The sequence below is a fragment of the Dendrobates tinctorius genome, unplaced genomic scaffold (assembly GCF_039654945.1).
Source record: "Dendrobates tinctorius isolate UK_male_01 unplaced genomic scaffold, ASM3965494v1 ptg000086l, whole genome shotgun sequence".
Lineage (NCBI taxonomy): Eukaryota > Metazoa > Chordata > Amphibia > Anura > Dendrobatidae > Dendrobates > Dendrobates tinctorius.
In genome coordinates this window covers 33,405,774-33,423,983 of record NW_027361754.1, presented here as the reverse complement: position 1 = coordinate 33,423,983, position 18,210 = coordinate 33,405,774, and the positions used below count along the sequence as shown (strand labels likewise).

General features: G+C 48.3%; 1 protein-coding gene across 2 annotated transcripts in view; it reads right to left on the bottom strand.

Annotated features, from left to right (window-relative positions):
- The window catches only part of USP28 (ubiquitin specific peptidase 28), a 98,917-nt gene that overhangs the window by 7,525 nt on the left and 73,182 nt on the right, over window positions 1-18,210 (bottom strand). For both annotated transcript variants that reach the window (XR_012234052.1, XM_073585295.1), the window contains exons 19-21: window positions 1,969-2,147; window positions 1,702-1,780; window positions 1,438-1,517 (exon numbers count right to left, since the gene is read on the bottom strand). Coding sequence is in view for 1 of the 2 variants with exons in the window: in XM_073585295.1 (XP_073441396.1) it covers window positions 1,438-1,517; window positions 1,702-1,780; window positions 1,969-2,147 (338 nt within the window). In the remaining variant the exon portion in view is untranslated. The remainder of the gene's footprint in view (window positions 1-1,437; window positions 1,518-1,701; window positions 1,781-1,968; window positions 2,148-18,210) is intronic.

The following is an 18,210-nucleotide window of genomic DNA, read 5'->3' as shown; positions in this document are numbered from 1 at the left end:
GACACTTCAGTCACGAGGCCTAGCTTTGTCATGCGTCAGAAGGAACCCAGGGCCTACTGCACCTGCATATGGTCAAAATGGGTCCGAGGATCTCATCCCAGTACCCAATAGCAGTCAGGGTATCTTTGGCTAGCACAAGAGAGCTGTATAGTCCTTTAAAGAAATGGCTCCCCAATCCATTACTGACCCACTGCCAAACTGGTCATGGAAATGTTGCAGGCAGTAGAACGTATTCCACGGCTTCTCCAGACTGTCACATGTCCTCAGTGTGAACCTGCTCTCATTCGTGAACAGCACATGGTGCCAATGTTAAGTCTGCCGATCTTGGTGTTCGCTGGCAAACGCCAATCGCCATGCAAGGTGTTTGGCTTTAAGCTATGAAAAAGATTCACCTGTGATCGAAACACATTGCCGCTATACCAGCAGCTATGTGTACACACTATAGTGGAGCATTTATCTACCAATGATATTTTAATATTTTTCTCAAGAAAATGGTTTTTATGGAGCGGGAACGTCACCTATGGCAGTTTGGTGAGCTGGCTTGGGCTTCTGCCCAGTTTTATACTTTATCTCTAAGCTCAACACCTACTTGTTGACGTCGTGCCCTCATACCACCCTCATGGAGTTGGTTTCTGACAGTATGAGCAGACACATGAATGTCAGTGGCTTGTTGGAGGTCATTTTGCAGAGTTAGAAATCCTGCAGCTGGGTTGTTGCCCTTTTATGGCCCCCTCCACGTCTCCTGGTTTACTGTCCTGTATCCGGTTAGCTGCTCCATGCTCTGAACACTGGGCTAACACAGCTACCCTTGACACAGCTTGCATTGATGTGCCATCCTGGATGACCTGCACTATCTGAGCAACTTCTGTGGATTGTAGGCACAGTCTCATGCTACTGTACCGCTAGGAGAGAGCAATGACAAAATGCAAAAGTGACCAAAACAGCCAAAAGATAACAGAATGGTCTGTGGTCACCCCTTGCAGTACCAATCCTTTATAGGGGTTGTCTTGCTAACTGCCGATCATTTCTAACTGTTGTCTGTTCCATTTGCACAGCAGGAGAAATGGATTCACAATCAGTATTGCTTCATAAATGGACTTGTTGATTTCACATTGCAATTGTCCTGGAGTTACATTGTGTTGTGTAAGTGTTCCATTTATTTTTTTTGAGCAGTGTAAATGTGGTATTGCCACAACTGATGATCCACAGAATAATATCCTTTTGTGCAGCAGAGCTAATGGTGCCTAATTTGAAATGTTAAGAAAAAAAAAAAAAAAAAAAAAAAAACACAACTAACTTCACAAATGTCAAAGCCAGCTTGGCAGCGAGTGACCAAGTTCTTCCATAATCTCAATTTACAGACCAACACATAGCGATGTTGCCATTTGTGCAAGTAGAGTTCTACTTAAAGCCCAAATCAAACTTTGGGTCACTTACTTCTTATTCTGGTACAGCTCTAGCCCGGTCAACAAGTAGACAGACACCTTAAGGAACTGGTTGTAATCATCGTGCCACTTCTGCATCAGGAAGGAGAACACAATCACATTTGTTTTAGGAAAAAAAAAAAAAAAAAAAAAAAAAAAAAAAACCCTGCTAAACAAATTTTCATTTCTGCAACAAAACTGCACTGCTGATTTTTTTGTGTATCACACGGATACATCTGAATCAAAAAGGCAGAAAACTTCTAGTTCGACACGTCACCTGATACTCTTTCATGTCCATATCATTGGGCCCAATCTCTTTCAATTTTGCTTGAGCCATCTGCATAATGCTTATAGACCTGGAACAACAAAACACCAAGATGCCAAAAGTGAAAGTATCCACAGAAGTCGCTATAGGGTGCCTGACCCCCAAATAAAATCCTACAACATGCTGCACCAAGTTACAGTGAGTCCAGTGACCCTTCCCAATGACCCCAGTGTCCCTACATTCACACAAAGTTGGAAAAGAACAAGTCTTGCTCCTCACCGCTCATCATAGCTGAGGTTTTGATCCGCGAACTGATCTAGTAGGGATCTTTCTATGATGCGTTTGGGGGCTTTGTTCTGAAACAGGAAGACCAGTATGTGCTGCAGGCGGGGGTCGCTGGAAGCAGATGGCTGCTCTTTAGAAAGCTTGTGCAGTCGGGAATACTCCTCTCGGAAAGCCTGCAGAGATGGGACCATGTAAAAAGGAGGCTCATCCTAAGAACTGAAAGAGAGGGATTTTTGGTACTCACCGTAAAATCTTTCTTGGAGCCTTCATGAAGGGGGGGGGGGGAAGACACAAGTAACCATGGGTGTATGCTGCTGTCGCTAGGAGGCTGAGACTAGGCAAATTAAAAAAAAAAAAAAAAAAAAAAAAAAAAAAACCCCACCGACAGGCACCAAGTACCTCAGTTAGTGTTAAAGCAGTAGAAGTAGCAAAAATGCAACATATGTACCAACCCAACAACAATGGCACGTAGGCCCAAAGTGGTATAACCAGTTAGGGAAGGTGCTGTGTCCCCCAATGAAGGCTCCAAGAAAGATTTTACGGTGAGCTCCAAAAATCCCTCTATTGCTTCATTTGGGGGACACAGGTAGCCATGAGAAGTCCCAAAGCAGTCCCAAGTGTGGGAAACAGGAAGAAAGCAAAGAAAAACATGTCGTCGGTGCGCAACCACTGCCTGCAGCACCTTCCTTCTCAGGCCTGCATCAGATGAGGCACAGGTATGAACCCTGTAAAATCTCACAGAAGTGTGCAATGATGACCAGGTCGCAGCTTTACAAATCTGTAAAGCCAAAGGATGGTGAACTGCCCAGGAAGTTCCCATCGCCTGGGTGGAGTGCGCCTTTTCCCCAGGATGAGGTTGTTTGTCCTGAACACGGAATGCCTCCAATATTGCTTAACAAGGCCATCGGGCAATAGTGGATTTAGAAGCCCCGTACGACAACCTTCAGAGATGACAAGAAGGGTATCAGAGAGGTATAAACAGTCCTTGAGAGTTAGTCTTGGATAGCTCTGACCAGATACAACTTGTGGAGGGACTTCTCCAGGGGATGAACCAGAAAGGGACAGAGGGAAGGACAATTTGTTCATTAATGTGAAATGAAGAAACCACCTTAGGCAAGAAGAAAGGAACAGGTCTGAAATACCTTGTCCTGATGGAGAATCAGGAACGGAGAATGGCAGAACGGTGCCGCTAACTCAAACTCTCCTGATGGATGCTGCGACAACTAAAAAGCCCACTGTCCATGACAGAAGAGAAGATGAAATGTTTTGAAAGGGCTCCAAAAGGAGCACACTGAAGTGTGCCAAGGCTAAGATTCCATGGATATGGATCTATCAGAGGACAATAAGGCGGTGCCAGGTGGGCAACGCCTTTAAAAGGAAAAAAAAAAAAGTCTTTACCTGAAAATGAGAAGCCAGATCTTGTTGGAAAAGAAGTTGACAGTGCAGAAACTTGATCCCTTAGAGTACCAAGTTCGACCAGAATCAAGACTTGCTTGTAGAAATCCATGATGGAAAGGGGAAAAAAAACAAAAAAACAACACACATGACAGGTCAAATTGTTGTCCTCACTCCACCGAAAGGCCTTCCAGCATCTGTGGTAGATGCATGAGGATGCTGGTTTTCTTGCCCTTATGGTCTGAATGCCCTGAAGAGAAAAACCAGCCTCCCTCAGGGCTGTGGCCTCAACGCCCTTGCTGTTACACTCGGACTGAACTCTGGTGGAAGAGGGGGCCTCGTGAGGGAAGATCTGGATGGTCTGGAAGCCTCCAGGGAGTGCCAATGAGCATGTTCACCAGCTCCATGTACCAGGTCCTTCAAAGCCAGTCTGGAGCTAAAAGGATAACAGGATTCCTTCCACCTTTATCTTTTTTACAACCCTCGCAATCAAGGGAAAAGGCAGAAGAGATAAGATAGGCAGTTGCAATTGGGACCACAGGATCACTAGGGCATCGTAATTGATGGCCAGTGGATCCCAGGTTCTGGCTATGAACTGAGGAACCTTGTGGTTCATCCGAGACGCCATCAGGAAGACATCCGGTGTGCCCCATCTCCGACATATTTGGTTAAAAAAGGCAGGATTGAGAGAACACTCGCCCGATTGTAGACCCCGACTGAGAAAATCAGCTGCCCAGTTTTCCCACCTCTAATGTGTATGGCTGATGGAAGGAACATGACACTCTGCCCATCGCAGAATTCTTGTTACTTCTGCCATCACCTGTCTGCTGCAAATCCCTCCTTGGTGGTTTATGTACGCCGTTGTCCGATTGTATGCGTCCCGGGTGGCCTACGAGGAGGCACTGCCAGCGGAGAAGGGCAAGAAAAATTGCCCTGATCTCCAGAAGATTGAAGGGGAGAGCGGCTTCTCAGACGTTCCAACAACCCTGCACTGTGTGATGAAGGAAGACTGCTCCCCAACTGAGGAGACTGGCATTGAAAACCTGCCACTGGAGAGGGAGGAAGGACTTCCTATGAAGGACTGAGGCGGATAGCGTCCATCAGGTCAGGGATTGCCTCACCTTGAGGGGCAGAAGCACAGGCCAGTCCAGGGAGACTGTCCTCTTGCACCAGCTAAGAGGGCAAGCTGAAGAGGATGAGTAGGGAACTGGGCAAATGACATCTTCCATGGCAGCAATCATCTTTCTCAGGACTCATGCAGGACTGTAGGGTGAATGGAATCAGTTGCTTTAGAAGGCAGGTCCCCTGGTAGAGAGAAATTTTTCCTTTGGAAAGACACAGGCTTGGGCCATGTCAAACCTCATGCCCAGAAATACCATGTGCCGAGCTGGGGTCAGGGAGGACTTCTCTGTTGACAATCCAGCAGAGACAGACCAGAGAGTGTCCAAGGTGATCTGAAGGCTCAAGTTGCAGTCTCTGCGAAACAGCCCCTTGACCAAAAGTTCGTCCAAGTAAGATTATGAGAACCCCCTTGAAACAAAGGATTGCCATGACTGCTGCCATAACCTTCATGAATACTCTGGGGACAGAGGCCAGGACAAATGGAAGGGCCATGAACTGGTAGTGATCCTCCTGGATCACAAACTGCAGGAATCTCTTATGTTGAACACAAACAGGAATGTTTAGATAAGCATCCTGAACATCTACAGAACAAAGAAATTCTCCCGGTTCCATTGAGGCAATCACCGAACGTAGGGACTCCAACGACTGGAGCAGAACCCTGAAAAGAATTCGTTCCAGGTACGATTACTCCTGTGCGTAGTATGGAAGAGACGGCCTGAAGAACCCCTGGAGCCTGAGATGGATGTCTTGGCAGGAAAAAAAAATAAAAATTGATTTTGTAACCAGACATTACCATCTCTGACCCAGGCATTGTTGACAACCAAGCATCCTGGAAGAAGAAGCTGGCCTCCCACCCTGGAGATATTCCCGGATGGGGGTGACCCGTCACACAGAGGAGAACCCGTTGGTGCGGCACCCAGAAGGCTTGGAAGAGCAACCCTTTGGTCACCAGTGGAGATATTTTAAAGGATGGCTTCTGCCTTTCCCCTTAAGTGGAAGAGCGGACCTGCTGGGAGAGAATCCCTTAAAAGAAGGGCCAAAAGGAATGGAAATGAGCGACCTTTTCCTATTGAGAGAATGTTTAGGCCTGGTCAAGCATCCGAAGTGATCTGATTTAGTTTGGACCTGAAAAGCCTAGAGCCTTGAAAGGCAAGGTTTAAGTGAGAGAATTTAGTTAAAAGCATGGAATGCTGATCCACCCTCAGTAACATTGCCGCCGTTTGCCCTGGCGGGACAACCAGCCGCATCCAAGGAGGTGGTCAGAAGTTATTTGCCAGCAAGGGCAATCTCGTCTGCCAAATCTGCCATCTCATATCCACCCAGGTGGAGGCAAAAAATGAGACAAAGAAGCTCCAGTCAAAAGGCTGATTTAGCCAAGGACTCAATCTGCCTATCCATAGCATCCTTAAGAGATACACTGTCTGGCAGAGACAAGACTGTCTTGGAAGACAGACGAGAAGCCAGCAGATCCACATTAGGGGATTCAGCCCATTTACCAACGATGTCTGGGCTAAAAATGGTCTAGCCGCTTCCTCCCCAGGAAGCGCTTTTCAGGATGTTCTTAGTGTTTAGCCAACATTGCTTCAAATTCCCTGTGATTGGGAAAGGTGAGTGAAGGTCGTTTTACCCATCTGAAGAAAACTGAGTGCTCCTGAGCAGGAGCCTAATCCTCCTTTAGGTTGAGAGTTTGGGTAATTGCCAAGCTAAGGCTATTAACCATATCCTGCATTTTTGAGACCAGGTCAGTATCAGACTGAGGCCGGGGTCACACTAGCGATTAAAACGGTCGAATGCAATGCGATTAAAAAAAAAAAAAAAAAAAAAAAAAAAAAAAAAAAAAAAAAAACGCATTGCATTCGAACCCATGTTATTCTATGGGGCAGCTCACATCATGCGATTTTATCGCATCCGATCCTCGGCCCGAGATAATCGCAGCATGCTGTGATTGTCACCGATTTTCGGATCGGATTCCCCAATGCAAGTCTATGGATGCGATAAAAAAACGCATGGAAAACGCACCAACCGTGTGACTTGCGATTAAATCGCACAACTTCTCCAGGTCTACAGGATAGGGCATCAGGCATTGGATGTCAATTTGATGCTTAGATGCGATTAAAATTGGTTCCTTGCCGGAAAATGGGATGACAGACGGATATCTGGCCAAGAATTCTTTGTGCGATTTCGTACCATTAAAATGGGACCGATTTTTTAATGGTTGTGTGTGACTCCAGCCTTAGACTGGGAATCCGCATCTGATCCAAAAGCCGCCTCCGAGGAGGGGGCATGGGGAGCGGAGGGCATCCTAGATCATGCAGAGGGACCCGGGAAACTGGATGAGGAACTGGAAAGACACTGCTTCCTTTACTTTGTACCCGATCTGTCCCTGCAACGGTTGTGGTCAAGTGCGTGTGAATCACCATGAGAGGCGTTCGGAGCACTGGAGGCGGCAGACAAATGTGAAAGACGCTCCAGGACCTGGACCAGGGACTGTGATCCTTTTGTCAGGTCAGAACCAATGGACATGGCAACAGCCCACTCTGGAGGGGTGTGCTCTCATTGCAGGTGTTAGGGGGCTTCTGTGGGGCAGCAGACATGGTGGAAGGGCTGCAGGACAGGCAGAAAGGGAAAGGCTGACCTGAGGACAACATTCTTTTACAAAGGGCACAAGCTTAGAGGGGCAACAAGAAGCCTCTGCAGGGTTGGACATAAGTGGAGCCTTGGTAGTACTGCTGAGAAGGGCTATATAGGGGAACAGAGAAAAGCGAGACGGCAGAGCCTACCCGATGTCCGTGATGGTCAGCAGATGACAGTGAGGTCAGCTGTGCCCCCCTGTGGCATTCTAAATGCAGGTCCAATGCTGAGGGCGCAGAGGGGAAGAAAAAAAAAAAAAAACACTCCATCTCAGACAGGATAAAATCTGCTGAGGAACAAGAACCGATATAGCATCAGCTGAGCTGCGCTACAGCAAGCACGATACAGAGCGGTGGGTGTGTGACTGACTCTGGCTAGTAGAAAAAAAAAAAAAAAAAACACGACCTGCCAGGAAAATAAGCCAGCTGGTAAAAACAGAAAACACCCCGTCGATCGGTTAAATCCCTGAGGGCGTTACCGGCAGAGACAAGGAGCTCCATGATGGGAGCAAAAGAGAGACCTGACATTGGTGGGAAAAAGAGTGCAATGCAAATGCGCAGTGGAGTGGTCGGGGAGGAGGTGCGGCCAGGAATAAATGGGATCGGCCAGGGAGAAATTGACATGGCTGTGCTGGCATTATAGCATTAAAGTCGCCCTGTCCCATGTCTGAATGGGACGACAAACTGCTGTGCACCACCTGGGGGGATTTGTAGAGGGACATACATACCTGCAAGGTGGGTCCACGGTCCTCTTCACCAATGAGGATGCCCTCAGATGGATGAGGGTCCTGGTATGATAGATCCTCCTTTCCGCATGGTGCAGAAGACTGCGTCAACCCCTTACAAGAAGGGGGAGGTAGTCTTCCTCCCAGCCCTCTCCAAGGAGAGGATGGGGAGGGTAAAAGGCTAGGACCAGCCACCAGGAATCACCCTGAAGGGTAACAGAGGATAAGGTCCTGCCTGAGGTTCTGAGTGGGTGATGTGAGCAACACCACACTGCTCTGTCGCATAAGTATGGGAAAACAGTGTCAGAAGTTACACCCCGTTACCCCAAGGAAGAACCTGAAAGACAAGAAAAAAATATTAATTAAAAAAGAAACCCGAGAAGGAAAAGATGCGCATCTGGGATCAGATCCAGGTCTGCCACCTACAGACACCATGTTTAAACTGAGGTACCTGGTGCCTGTCGGTAGGTGTATACTGCTGGGGAGGAGCCATTTTCCTTTTTTGCCTAGCGTCAGCCTCCTAGTGAAAGCAGCATGCACCCATGTTACTTGTGTCCCCCAACGAAGCGATAAAAGAAATTAGGTTTTAGTATCTGCAATCTTAGCCAATTCCAAACAGTTATTGCACACCATACATGCGAGAGCTTGCAGAAAGTGAAGACCTTCCGAATCAGTTCTGGACACAAGACAGGTGCCATTAGAGCCTTCATAAGCACTGCACATAGATTTAGCCTCTCGTCCACCCAACAGCACAGTGCAGAGACAGTCTGTAAAAGGGTCACCAACTGAAACAGTATCCATTTCCTCGTGGGTGGGACCATCAGACCTCTTACAAACTTATCTTCAGCCAGTTTCTGGTGTACACAGTTCTGTTAAAACTAGGTTCTCATGGCATCTGCTTCTGACCAGGTACTATAGTGTGACCAGGGATCACAGAGTAGCACTGTTTAGCTCCACCATTGGCACCCTGGTCTCTGATAAGAGCAGGTTTGCACTGACCATGTGACAGATGCAGAAGTCTGGAGACACTATGGTAAGAGTTATGCTTCCTGCAACATCATCCCACAGAATGAGTTTGGCGATGGGTCAATGATTGTTGTGGGAGGCAAAAATCTTTGGAGGGTCACAAAAACTTCCACGATCAGTACCGGGATGAAACTGTCAGACCTTACACTGGCGCAGTAGACCCTGGGCACCTCCTGGTGTAGGACTATGCCCAGCCTCAGGGGAATTGATGCCATAGTATGCATCAGTGCACCCGACACCAAGTATGGTGCCAGGAAGATCCTGATGCCTGGATCCAGGTTAAGGTTCTCTCCCATCACTATCTGATGTGAGAATCCAGATTTAAAAAAAAAAAAAAAAAAAAAAAAAAAAAAAAAAAAAAAAAAAAAAAAAAAAAAAAGAGAAGGTCTAGTGTCCTAACCCCCTTCCCCCAGATGAGGCGGACAGTAAGGCGTACGAGTATCTAAACCACTTCTGTTCCAACAATGGATGTCATTCGTTTCCCTTCCCAGCTATCCACAAATGAGCGAGTGACGTGATAATAGGAGCCACACAGCCGGCGTTGCGGGGGGGTCCAGAAGCAGTTTTCACGTCAGTGTCTTTAGCGCAGAGGTGCAGCCACTTAATTACCATGAGCTGGGAATGAAAATGTCTGTTTGAAAACGGATTTGGAACCTCAAAGCGAAGGCTTGAGAGCCGCACACATCATCTGTTAAATTTTTTTCAGCACTGAAAACCAATTTATGTCAAGCGCGGGATGATTCTGCACGGTGCAGCCTAAAATTATCTTGTTGGAACCCAAGCGGCTCTGCATATGCATGTGGCGACAGAAATAGATGTTCCACCAGCTCCAAAACAAATTTGCATTTTTTTTTTTTGCAGATGAACAATAGTGGCGCTGACAGTGCTCTTCACAAAACAAGAGCAGCTAAAAATGCCGAGCAAATGTAATCACTTCAAGGTGGCATGAAGCCCACACATGTGCCAGGCTACTCACCCCCCTACAGACACCGAATGCTCACAGGCTACCCCCTCCCAGCATCTGCTCAGCTGGACCTCACTATACAATGTTGTGCAAAAAGCAATAGAAAAACTTTGGTGGAAAAATAAATATCACAACACAAATTTCCCAGTCATTTATATTAAAGTGGTCTGCCATCTTATCAGGCCAGGGGCGGCTACATGCACAGGTTTAGCATTGGGCGCAGAAATTTCGGCATTTAGCAAGAAAAATAAGTGCGTTTTTTGTTGCAGATTTCCACCCACCTAATTCGGAAGGGTGAAATCTGCCGGAGATTAAAATAAGAGTGAATAGTTTTTGCAATTTCTCCTTTTATAATTGCTCCTGTAGTTCAGTTGGCAGAGTCAACAACATGAAGGTCCAAATGCAATGGTGGCAATATCCTGGAGCATAGAAAGAAACGACCATGGAGTAATTGAGGATAGGAGAAACCTGTGTGTTGTTGGTACGGTCAGTACATTGCTCTGAGCCAGGACAATGGCAGGGTTACCCACCAGTTTCATACAGATCAATAATCTAGATAATTCCGTGTGTCCACCCAACCGTACATTGCACCGGTGTTGGCAGCTTCCCAGCTTCCGTTTTGATTCTCAGAAGTTTAGAACTTTCCCCATGTATCCAGAGAAGCCTGGGCTTCCTACTTATACTCTACCACTTTTGGAGGATGTCCGCTTAATATGTCCAGGAACTGTAGTGATTAAGGACCTTTAAACTCATCTCTATCCCTTTTGGTTGGTCATCAGCATTCTGCCAGCACTATAGTCACTGAACTTCTCAAGTGGCCATAAACATTTTTGTGGGAGTCCGATCTAATTGTAGATCGGACTCTGAAAATTTGACAGAAAATACAGGGACCATTTAAAAAGTAAAATAAGGTAAATTTGTGACTATAAATCTGAACCCGAGTTGGGCATGACACAGGAAGAATTATAACAAGTGCAGAGGAAATGTAGCCAACAGAAACCTTCAGACGACTTCCATTTTTTGCATGCATTAGTTTTGGCAAATTTTCTTAAAAAAGTTAGTTAATTTTTTGGCAAAGATGCACTGGTGGTTAGGACAGTAGAGTACAGACAAGTGCACGCGTTAGTGTTCACAGCAGCAAAAAGAACCAAGTTTGCAGATTATTAGCACACGGCAAAGCTCAGAATACCTTCACAAGACCGGCTTCAGGCCCATCACGATCAAAGACCTGGCGGGCTTGAAGTATGGCCAGGATGACCCCTTGCATGGCGGGGCACAGCATCATCTAGCACCGCAGACAAATGAGAAAAGAATAAGAACTGTCAGAATGACAAGTCAAAGAGTAGAAAATGGAGATTTGTGTACTCACCGTAAAATCCTTTTCTCCAAGCCACTCATTGGGGGACACAGACCATGGGTGTTAGTGTCAGCCTCCTAGTGGCAGCAGCATAAGTGAATACAAAAAAAGTTAGCTCCTCCTCTGCAGTGTGCACCCTCATGCTGGCTCCCAGAGAACCAGTTCAGTGCAAAATCAGTAGGAGATTAACATCAGAGTAAAACACATCAAATAAAAACAAGCGCAAGCCAAAAGATTAACAGGGTGGGTGCTGTGTCCCCCAATGAGTGGCTTGGAGAAAAGGATTTTACGGTGAGTACATAAAAATCCCCATTTCCCCTTCGCCTCATTGGGCGACAGACCATGGGACGTCCCAAAGCAGTCCCTGGGTGGGGAACCATATAACAGATCGAACCCCATGTACCAAGTGACTAAAGTTGCGCTACCGCCGCTTGCAGAATACATCTTCGAAGGGACGCATGTGCAGAAGTCTGAGAGCATAGGCTGTACTAAGTCACAGCCTTGCAGACCTGTTATGCCGAATGGCTCAAAAAGCATCCACCAACCGAGTAGAGTGTGCCTTAATCCCCACTGGAATAGGAGAGTCTCTGATACAGTAGGACTTCTGAATAGCCAAGCGAATCCATTTGGTATTGTGGCCTAGAAGCGGCTAAACCCTGCCCGAGACCCTCAGGAAGCATGAATAAGGCGTCCGACCTACTGAAAGGCGCCATCTTCAAGACGTACCTTCCAAGATGCCTCACTACATCCAGGGTGTGAAGACTCATTCCACCCAATGTACCAGTGCTGGACAAAAAGAGAAGGACAATATCCTCGTTAAGGTGGAAAGACGAGACCACCTTTGACAAAGAACGGAGACGATTTTATGACGACCTTGTCAGGGTGAAAAAAAAAACAAAAAAAAAAAAAAAAAAAACACACAGTAAAAGGAACTCAACAGGACAGAGTGGATAGCTCTGAGACTTGCCTGATAGACAGTCTGACGTCACTGCGACAAGATGACTTGTTGCCAGTTCTGTCTCGGAGACATCCTGCAACGGTTCGAAAAGCGTCTGCTGAGGAGCACCCAGGACCAATGTAAGGATTACTGGAGTCTCCTTTGCTTAGATCTTCTTGATGACCGTCAGAAGTAAAGAAAGCAGGGAAGAAAAAAAAAAAACAAAAAAAAAAAAAAAAAAAAAAACCACAAGTACAGAAGACGAAACTGAAGCCATGGAGAGACCCATGCATGCACCTTGATGGTCTAGGAGACCGAGCTCTGAAGTGGAGTACCTTTGTGTTCAATCTTGAAGCCATCAGATCCATGTCCGGAGTCCTTAAATGACTCCATATCTGTCGAAAGACCTACAGATGAAGTTCCCACTGTCCCAAGGCTAGGACTTTGATGGCTAGCAAAAACTGCTGCCCAATTTTTCACGCCTGGGATGTGTACTGCTGAAAATACCGAGTGGTTCCTCCGTGCCCTTCGGTGAATATGGGCTACCTCGCACATGGCCACCCTGCTGCGGGTACCCCTTTGATGATTGATCTAGCCGTGGCTTTTTCAGATTGAATTTGGATGGGGTGACCTGCCAGGAGATAATGGAACTGCTGCAGGGCTAACCTGATTTCTCAGACATTGATTGGGAGGCTCTACTCCAGAGTTGACCAGCGCCCCTGAGCAGTGTGGTGACGAAAGACTACACCCCAGACAAGGAGACACGCAGTGGTTGACACAACTAGCCATTAAATCGGGAGAATGGATTTCTCCTGGAAGCGAGAAGACCTTAATGTCCACCACCTGAGAGGTTGCCTGACCTGCCTGGGCAAGCTGCACCAACAGTCAAGGGAGAAAGGGTTCATGCTGCAGGGGACGGAGAGGCAGCTGAGTGAAGGAGACTGCTTCCATTGTTGCCAGAGTTTATCCCCAGTGCCCTCATGGCAAATCAGATGGAATGACGGGATTAGTGGCCAAGTGTGTAGGCTGCTTGTTGAAGGGCTCAGACCTTGTCTTGAGGGAGAATCAACAACCCTCAGAGATGTCCTGGGTGATTTCTAAAAAGGATATTCGCTGGGCTGGAATGAGGGAAGATTTTATCAGCAAGCTCTGGTGAGAGTAATCGCCAGTGATACAAAGGACCCCCGATTAGAAGGTCATCTGAGTAGGGCAGAACGAACACGCCCCGAGAGTGCAAGATGGACATGATGGCCGTCATGACCTTCGAGAGCATTGTGGGAATGGTAGCAAGGCCGTGAACTGAAAATGCTGTTCAGGAATGGCGAAGGACAGGAATGTCTAGAGCGGGGAGGAAGGAAAAAAAAAAAAAAAAAAAAAAAAAAAAAAGTGACGCCATGGGCTGCGACTAGGGATGAGCTTTCCGATATTGAACTATCGGAAGTCGGCCCGATATTTGCGATATCGGAATTCCGATTCCGATATTTTTTTCACATTGGAAATCCCATAATCCTTCAGCCTCTGAGCGCTCCGTGGAGCCAATCAGGAGCTGAAGAATTGCTGACAACATTGTGTAACTCCCCTAAGCTTGGTAGGAGGCGTCCAAACTTGCTAGCTAGGGGTTGCGCTGCGATTGGCTGGCTGGATGGTGTGATCAGGCAGTATAAAAGGGTGCACCTGCCATTTTAGCCTCACTACCGTGAAAGCAGATCGGGATAGGTTGCTGTTGGAGATATCTCGGATCTAGGATCTCTCTCCCTAATAGCGATACAAATTGTTTTTCGACTGTAGCAGCCCCTGTGTGCTACAGAAGCAGTCTTTCCTCACTGACCCCGCTCAGTTTCATTTTTTGTGCTGTGCAGGCTCTCAGTGAGGTGCTTAGTGAGACAGTGCAGGGCACATTCACTGCAGCACTGTGTGGTGTGTGTCACTGCCTTTTCTTTTCATCCCTTAAATCCCCTTCCCCCATTTTTTCCTAAAAGTTAAAACACTATATAGGAATTGTGCTGCGAGGGACCTAAACAACCTCTGTGGCTGGTGCCACATAGCACCTGGCCCAGTCCCAGAGAATCCTTTTTTGGTATCACAGCAGTGTCATTTACTGCGCAGTGACATCTGACTGTAACGTGTACACCAATACCACAAACACACATTAATCTTTGTGTAGGCCACACTAGATTCAACTAAAGTGTAGCAGACACACCATCATCACACAGTGCCATTAGTGTTTCTTATACCTGTTTGTAGTCCTACAGGAATAAGCACACTAATTCCTAATTACTTTCTTGCCGTTCTGAATCCATCGATAGAGATGAAGGCGGCAGGGAGTAAGGGACGTCCCCGCGGCGGCTGCAGAAGAGGTGCATCAGCAGCTAGACATGGTGCACATCCAGAGCAAGCAGCAGGCCCAAGTCACTCAGCACCTACTTTCACCCGGCAGCAGTCATTTATTTGCAGCTTGTTAGGAGTGCAGGACCATAGGCTGATGAGGGGCTCAAGTAGAAACCGTTGTTGGTTGGATGGCAGCTGAGGAATCCACCTCAATGAGCACAGCATCCTCCCAGGACCTCTCCACCACATTGGGTCAGGCCACTGAAGAGCAGCACCCATCTGCTTCTTCACCGCCCACTAAATTGCCCAGACAGAGGGCCAGGAGCCAACCTTAATCCTCTTCTCAGAATCTGTTGGCTTGGAATCTGTGTGCCATCCAGACAGCACTCCTGCAGCTGAAGAGGTAGTGTGCACAGATGTGCAACCACTGTGTCCGTCTGAGGAAGAAGTGGAGGGAGGGCCAGTGCCCACAGTGACCAGACCCCAGTCAGCAGATGAAACTCAGCTGCCAGTTTCTGCTGACGAAAGTGTATTGGATGATGAGGTCCTTGACCCATCATGGCATGCTGAGGGGCAGCAAGCAAGTGGGGATAGCTCAGAGGAAGAGCTTGCAGGTGTGGCGCAGCGTGGCCGTCCACGTGGGAGAGGAAGAGGGAAAAGTTGGTTGTCGGCTCCCTCAACTTCAGCAACCGTTAGGAGCAGGGCTCTTTTAAAGAACACAAGGGGTGCGCCCAAGAGATGTGGTGCATGGGCCTTTTTCAACCAAGGTGCAGATGACGTTACAGTAGTCAGATGCAAGCTTTGTCGACAAACTGTGCGGAGAGGGAAGAACGACAGCAACCTTAATACCACCAATATGTTGACGCACGTCAGGAAGAGGCACCCTGTGGAGTGGCAGCATCACACCCAAGATGACTCGCCACCTGCAGCTGGTTCCCCACCTTCCACCTCTTCAGCCACAGTGGCCACCTCTTACTCCAGCTCGCAAACAGCTGCTCCCGCTTCCTCGCCAGAATGCCAGGGTGCATCTGCAGGCAGTGTTGTGTGGCGGCACACTGTCTGTACGTCATCAGCATCCTAATCGCTGGCATCCTCACTCCCAATCCAGTGTGCAGCCATCTGTCACACAGGTGTGGGAGAAAAGGCGCCCGTACTCGGCAAACCACCCACGAACACAGGGCATGATTTCTTGCATTGCCAGACTGCTTGCAGTGGAAATACTACCATTCTGACTGGTGAGCAAGCCAGCCTTTATCGATATGTTGGGGTCTGCAATCCCACAATACAGTGTTCTCAGCCGCTTCTACTTCAGCAGGCAAGCTGTCCCCACCCTGCAACAGCATGTGGTGCGTAAAATTAAGCATGCGCTACAAAATGCAGTTAGTAGCAAGGTCCACCTGACCACCGACACGTGGACCAGTCAGCATGGCCAGGGACGCTACATTTCCATCACCGCCCATTGGTTAAATGTAGTTGAGCCTGGAACTGAAGTAGACAGTGCAAGTGCGCGGGTCCTGCCAACTCCACGGATTGCAGGCCTCTCCTCCGTACAAATTGACTCCTCCTCATACTCGTCAGACTCGCCTGCACCCAGATGTACCACAACAACCGATTTCAGCACTGCATCGGCCAATCAACAGGCCGTGTTGAAATTGGCTTATCTGGGTGATGTTATCCACACCGCAACCGAGCTGTGCAACACGCTCAAGGAGCAGAGCGACATGTGGCTTGCGCCGCTCAGCCTCCAGCCAGGTATGGTGGTGTGTGACAATGGCTGAAACTTGGACGCGGCTCTGGGCCTAGGTGGTCTGACTCACATTCCATGCCTGGCCCATGTCCTAAACTTGGTGGTGCAGTTTCCTTAGGAACTATCCTGACCTTGAGGAGCTGCTGCACAAAGTCAGATACGAGTGCTCTCATTTGCGGCGTTCAAGCATGGCTGCATCGCGCCTTTCAGCCATGCAGCGCAGATTGGGCCTGCCCAAGCACCGCATCATTGTTGACCTCCCCACCAGGTGGAATTCGACTTTGCAGGTTGCTGCTCACACAACCTCCGCAGCATATGCAATTATGGAGTTGCAGAAGGCGCAAAGTAGGCGACACATCTCAGCCCTCCCACTTTACAACCAGAGTGGGCATCCATTAAGGACATATGCACCATTTTGAAGTGCTTTGAGGACTCCACTGATGGTGAGCGCGGATGCTGCCCTACTCAGCCTGACTATTCCCCTTATATGCCTTATAGAATCATCATTTAAAGGACTAAGGGATGAGGTTTCTCTGGAGGAGGAGTATGATGAGACACTTGCACCAACCAGGCAATCTTCATCGGCCCGGTTGGTACAAAGCTCTGTGGGTGCCTCACAAAAGGTCCAGGCAGGACACAGCAAGCGAGGAGGACTATGAGGATGAGCCAGAGGAGGAAAGTACACAGCGCTGTACTAGTAGTCACCAGAGAGCGTGGATGGGGTGATGCAGAGCAGCCAGAGCACATTCCTCCAGCTGGTGACAGCGATGCATGGCCAGTTGGCAGCCTTCAGCACATGAGTGACTTCATGCTGCAGTGTCTGAGAAACGGCCCACGCTTGGCTCGCATTCTCCACACAAATGACTACTGGGTGGCCACCCTCTTAGATCCACGTTACCGGGACAGCCTTCAAAGCCTAATTACACCGTTGAACCGGGCGCGTAAAATGCAGGCGTACCAATACTGGTTAATTCACTCATGTACTCTTTTCCACCGCATAGCAGTGATGCACGTGCACTAGCAGGCACCTCAGTGCGTCCTGGGCCCAGCGGAATCCGTTCAGAAGCCAGAAGCAGTACATCTGCTACTGACAGGTTCAGTATACCCAACCTGTTCCAATGGTTTCTGAACCCGCAAACAGTTTGGGCACCAATAGCACAGACAGTGCAACGCACTAGGAGGCAACGTTACCATGACATGGTGGCACAATACCTCCACCCCTGTCAGTGTGCTTCAGGATTGATCTGCCCCCTTCAAGTTTAGGGTCTCCAAGTTGGATACATGGCCCAAGATTAGCCAGTATGCCGTGGGGGTTCTGGCTTGTCCTGGTGCCAGTGTGATTTCTGAACGTGTCTTTAGTGCAGCTGGCAATGTACTAACAGACCAACGTACCAGACTATCCGCTGCAAATGTGGACCGGCTTACATTCCAAAAAAAATGAACCAGGCCTGGATTTCGGGTGACTTTTGCTGCCCTGGGCCAGAGTAAACCGGTTACATGCATGGTTGGTAGCAGTATGCATGCTCTGTCATGTGCCTATGTTGCACACAGCGTCATCTGTTATGCCAGTGCTGTGGCCTCTACCACCAACATCTACTGTAGCTCCTGGTTCTGTGACTGACTCTTTCACCTCATACTGTTTTCCAAGGCCCTCGAATCGCCAGCTAGTGCCCATTTCCGTGACTGCTGATTTCACAGCATGCCGTGCTTCTGGGCTCTAGTACCGCCAGCTAGTGCCCATTTCCGTGACTGCCACTTTCACAGCATGCTGTGTTTCTGGGCAACAGTAACGCCAGCTTTACCTCATTAGACCAAAGTGGGAAAAAAGGACAACAGATGCCAAACACCTATAGGCAGAAGCAAAAAAGGCGGGATCCAGCCACGCCAGCTGTTTCCTGGCAGTGAAGTGCGGACACAGGTGCTTCCCCCGAGGAGTAAACAGAGTTCCAGCATCGCCAGCTGGTTCTCGGGAGTGTCCAAGGGCACGGGTACCTCTTGCTCCAAA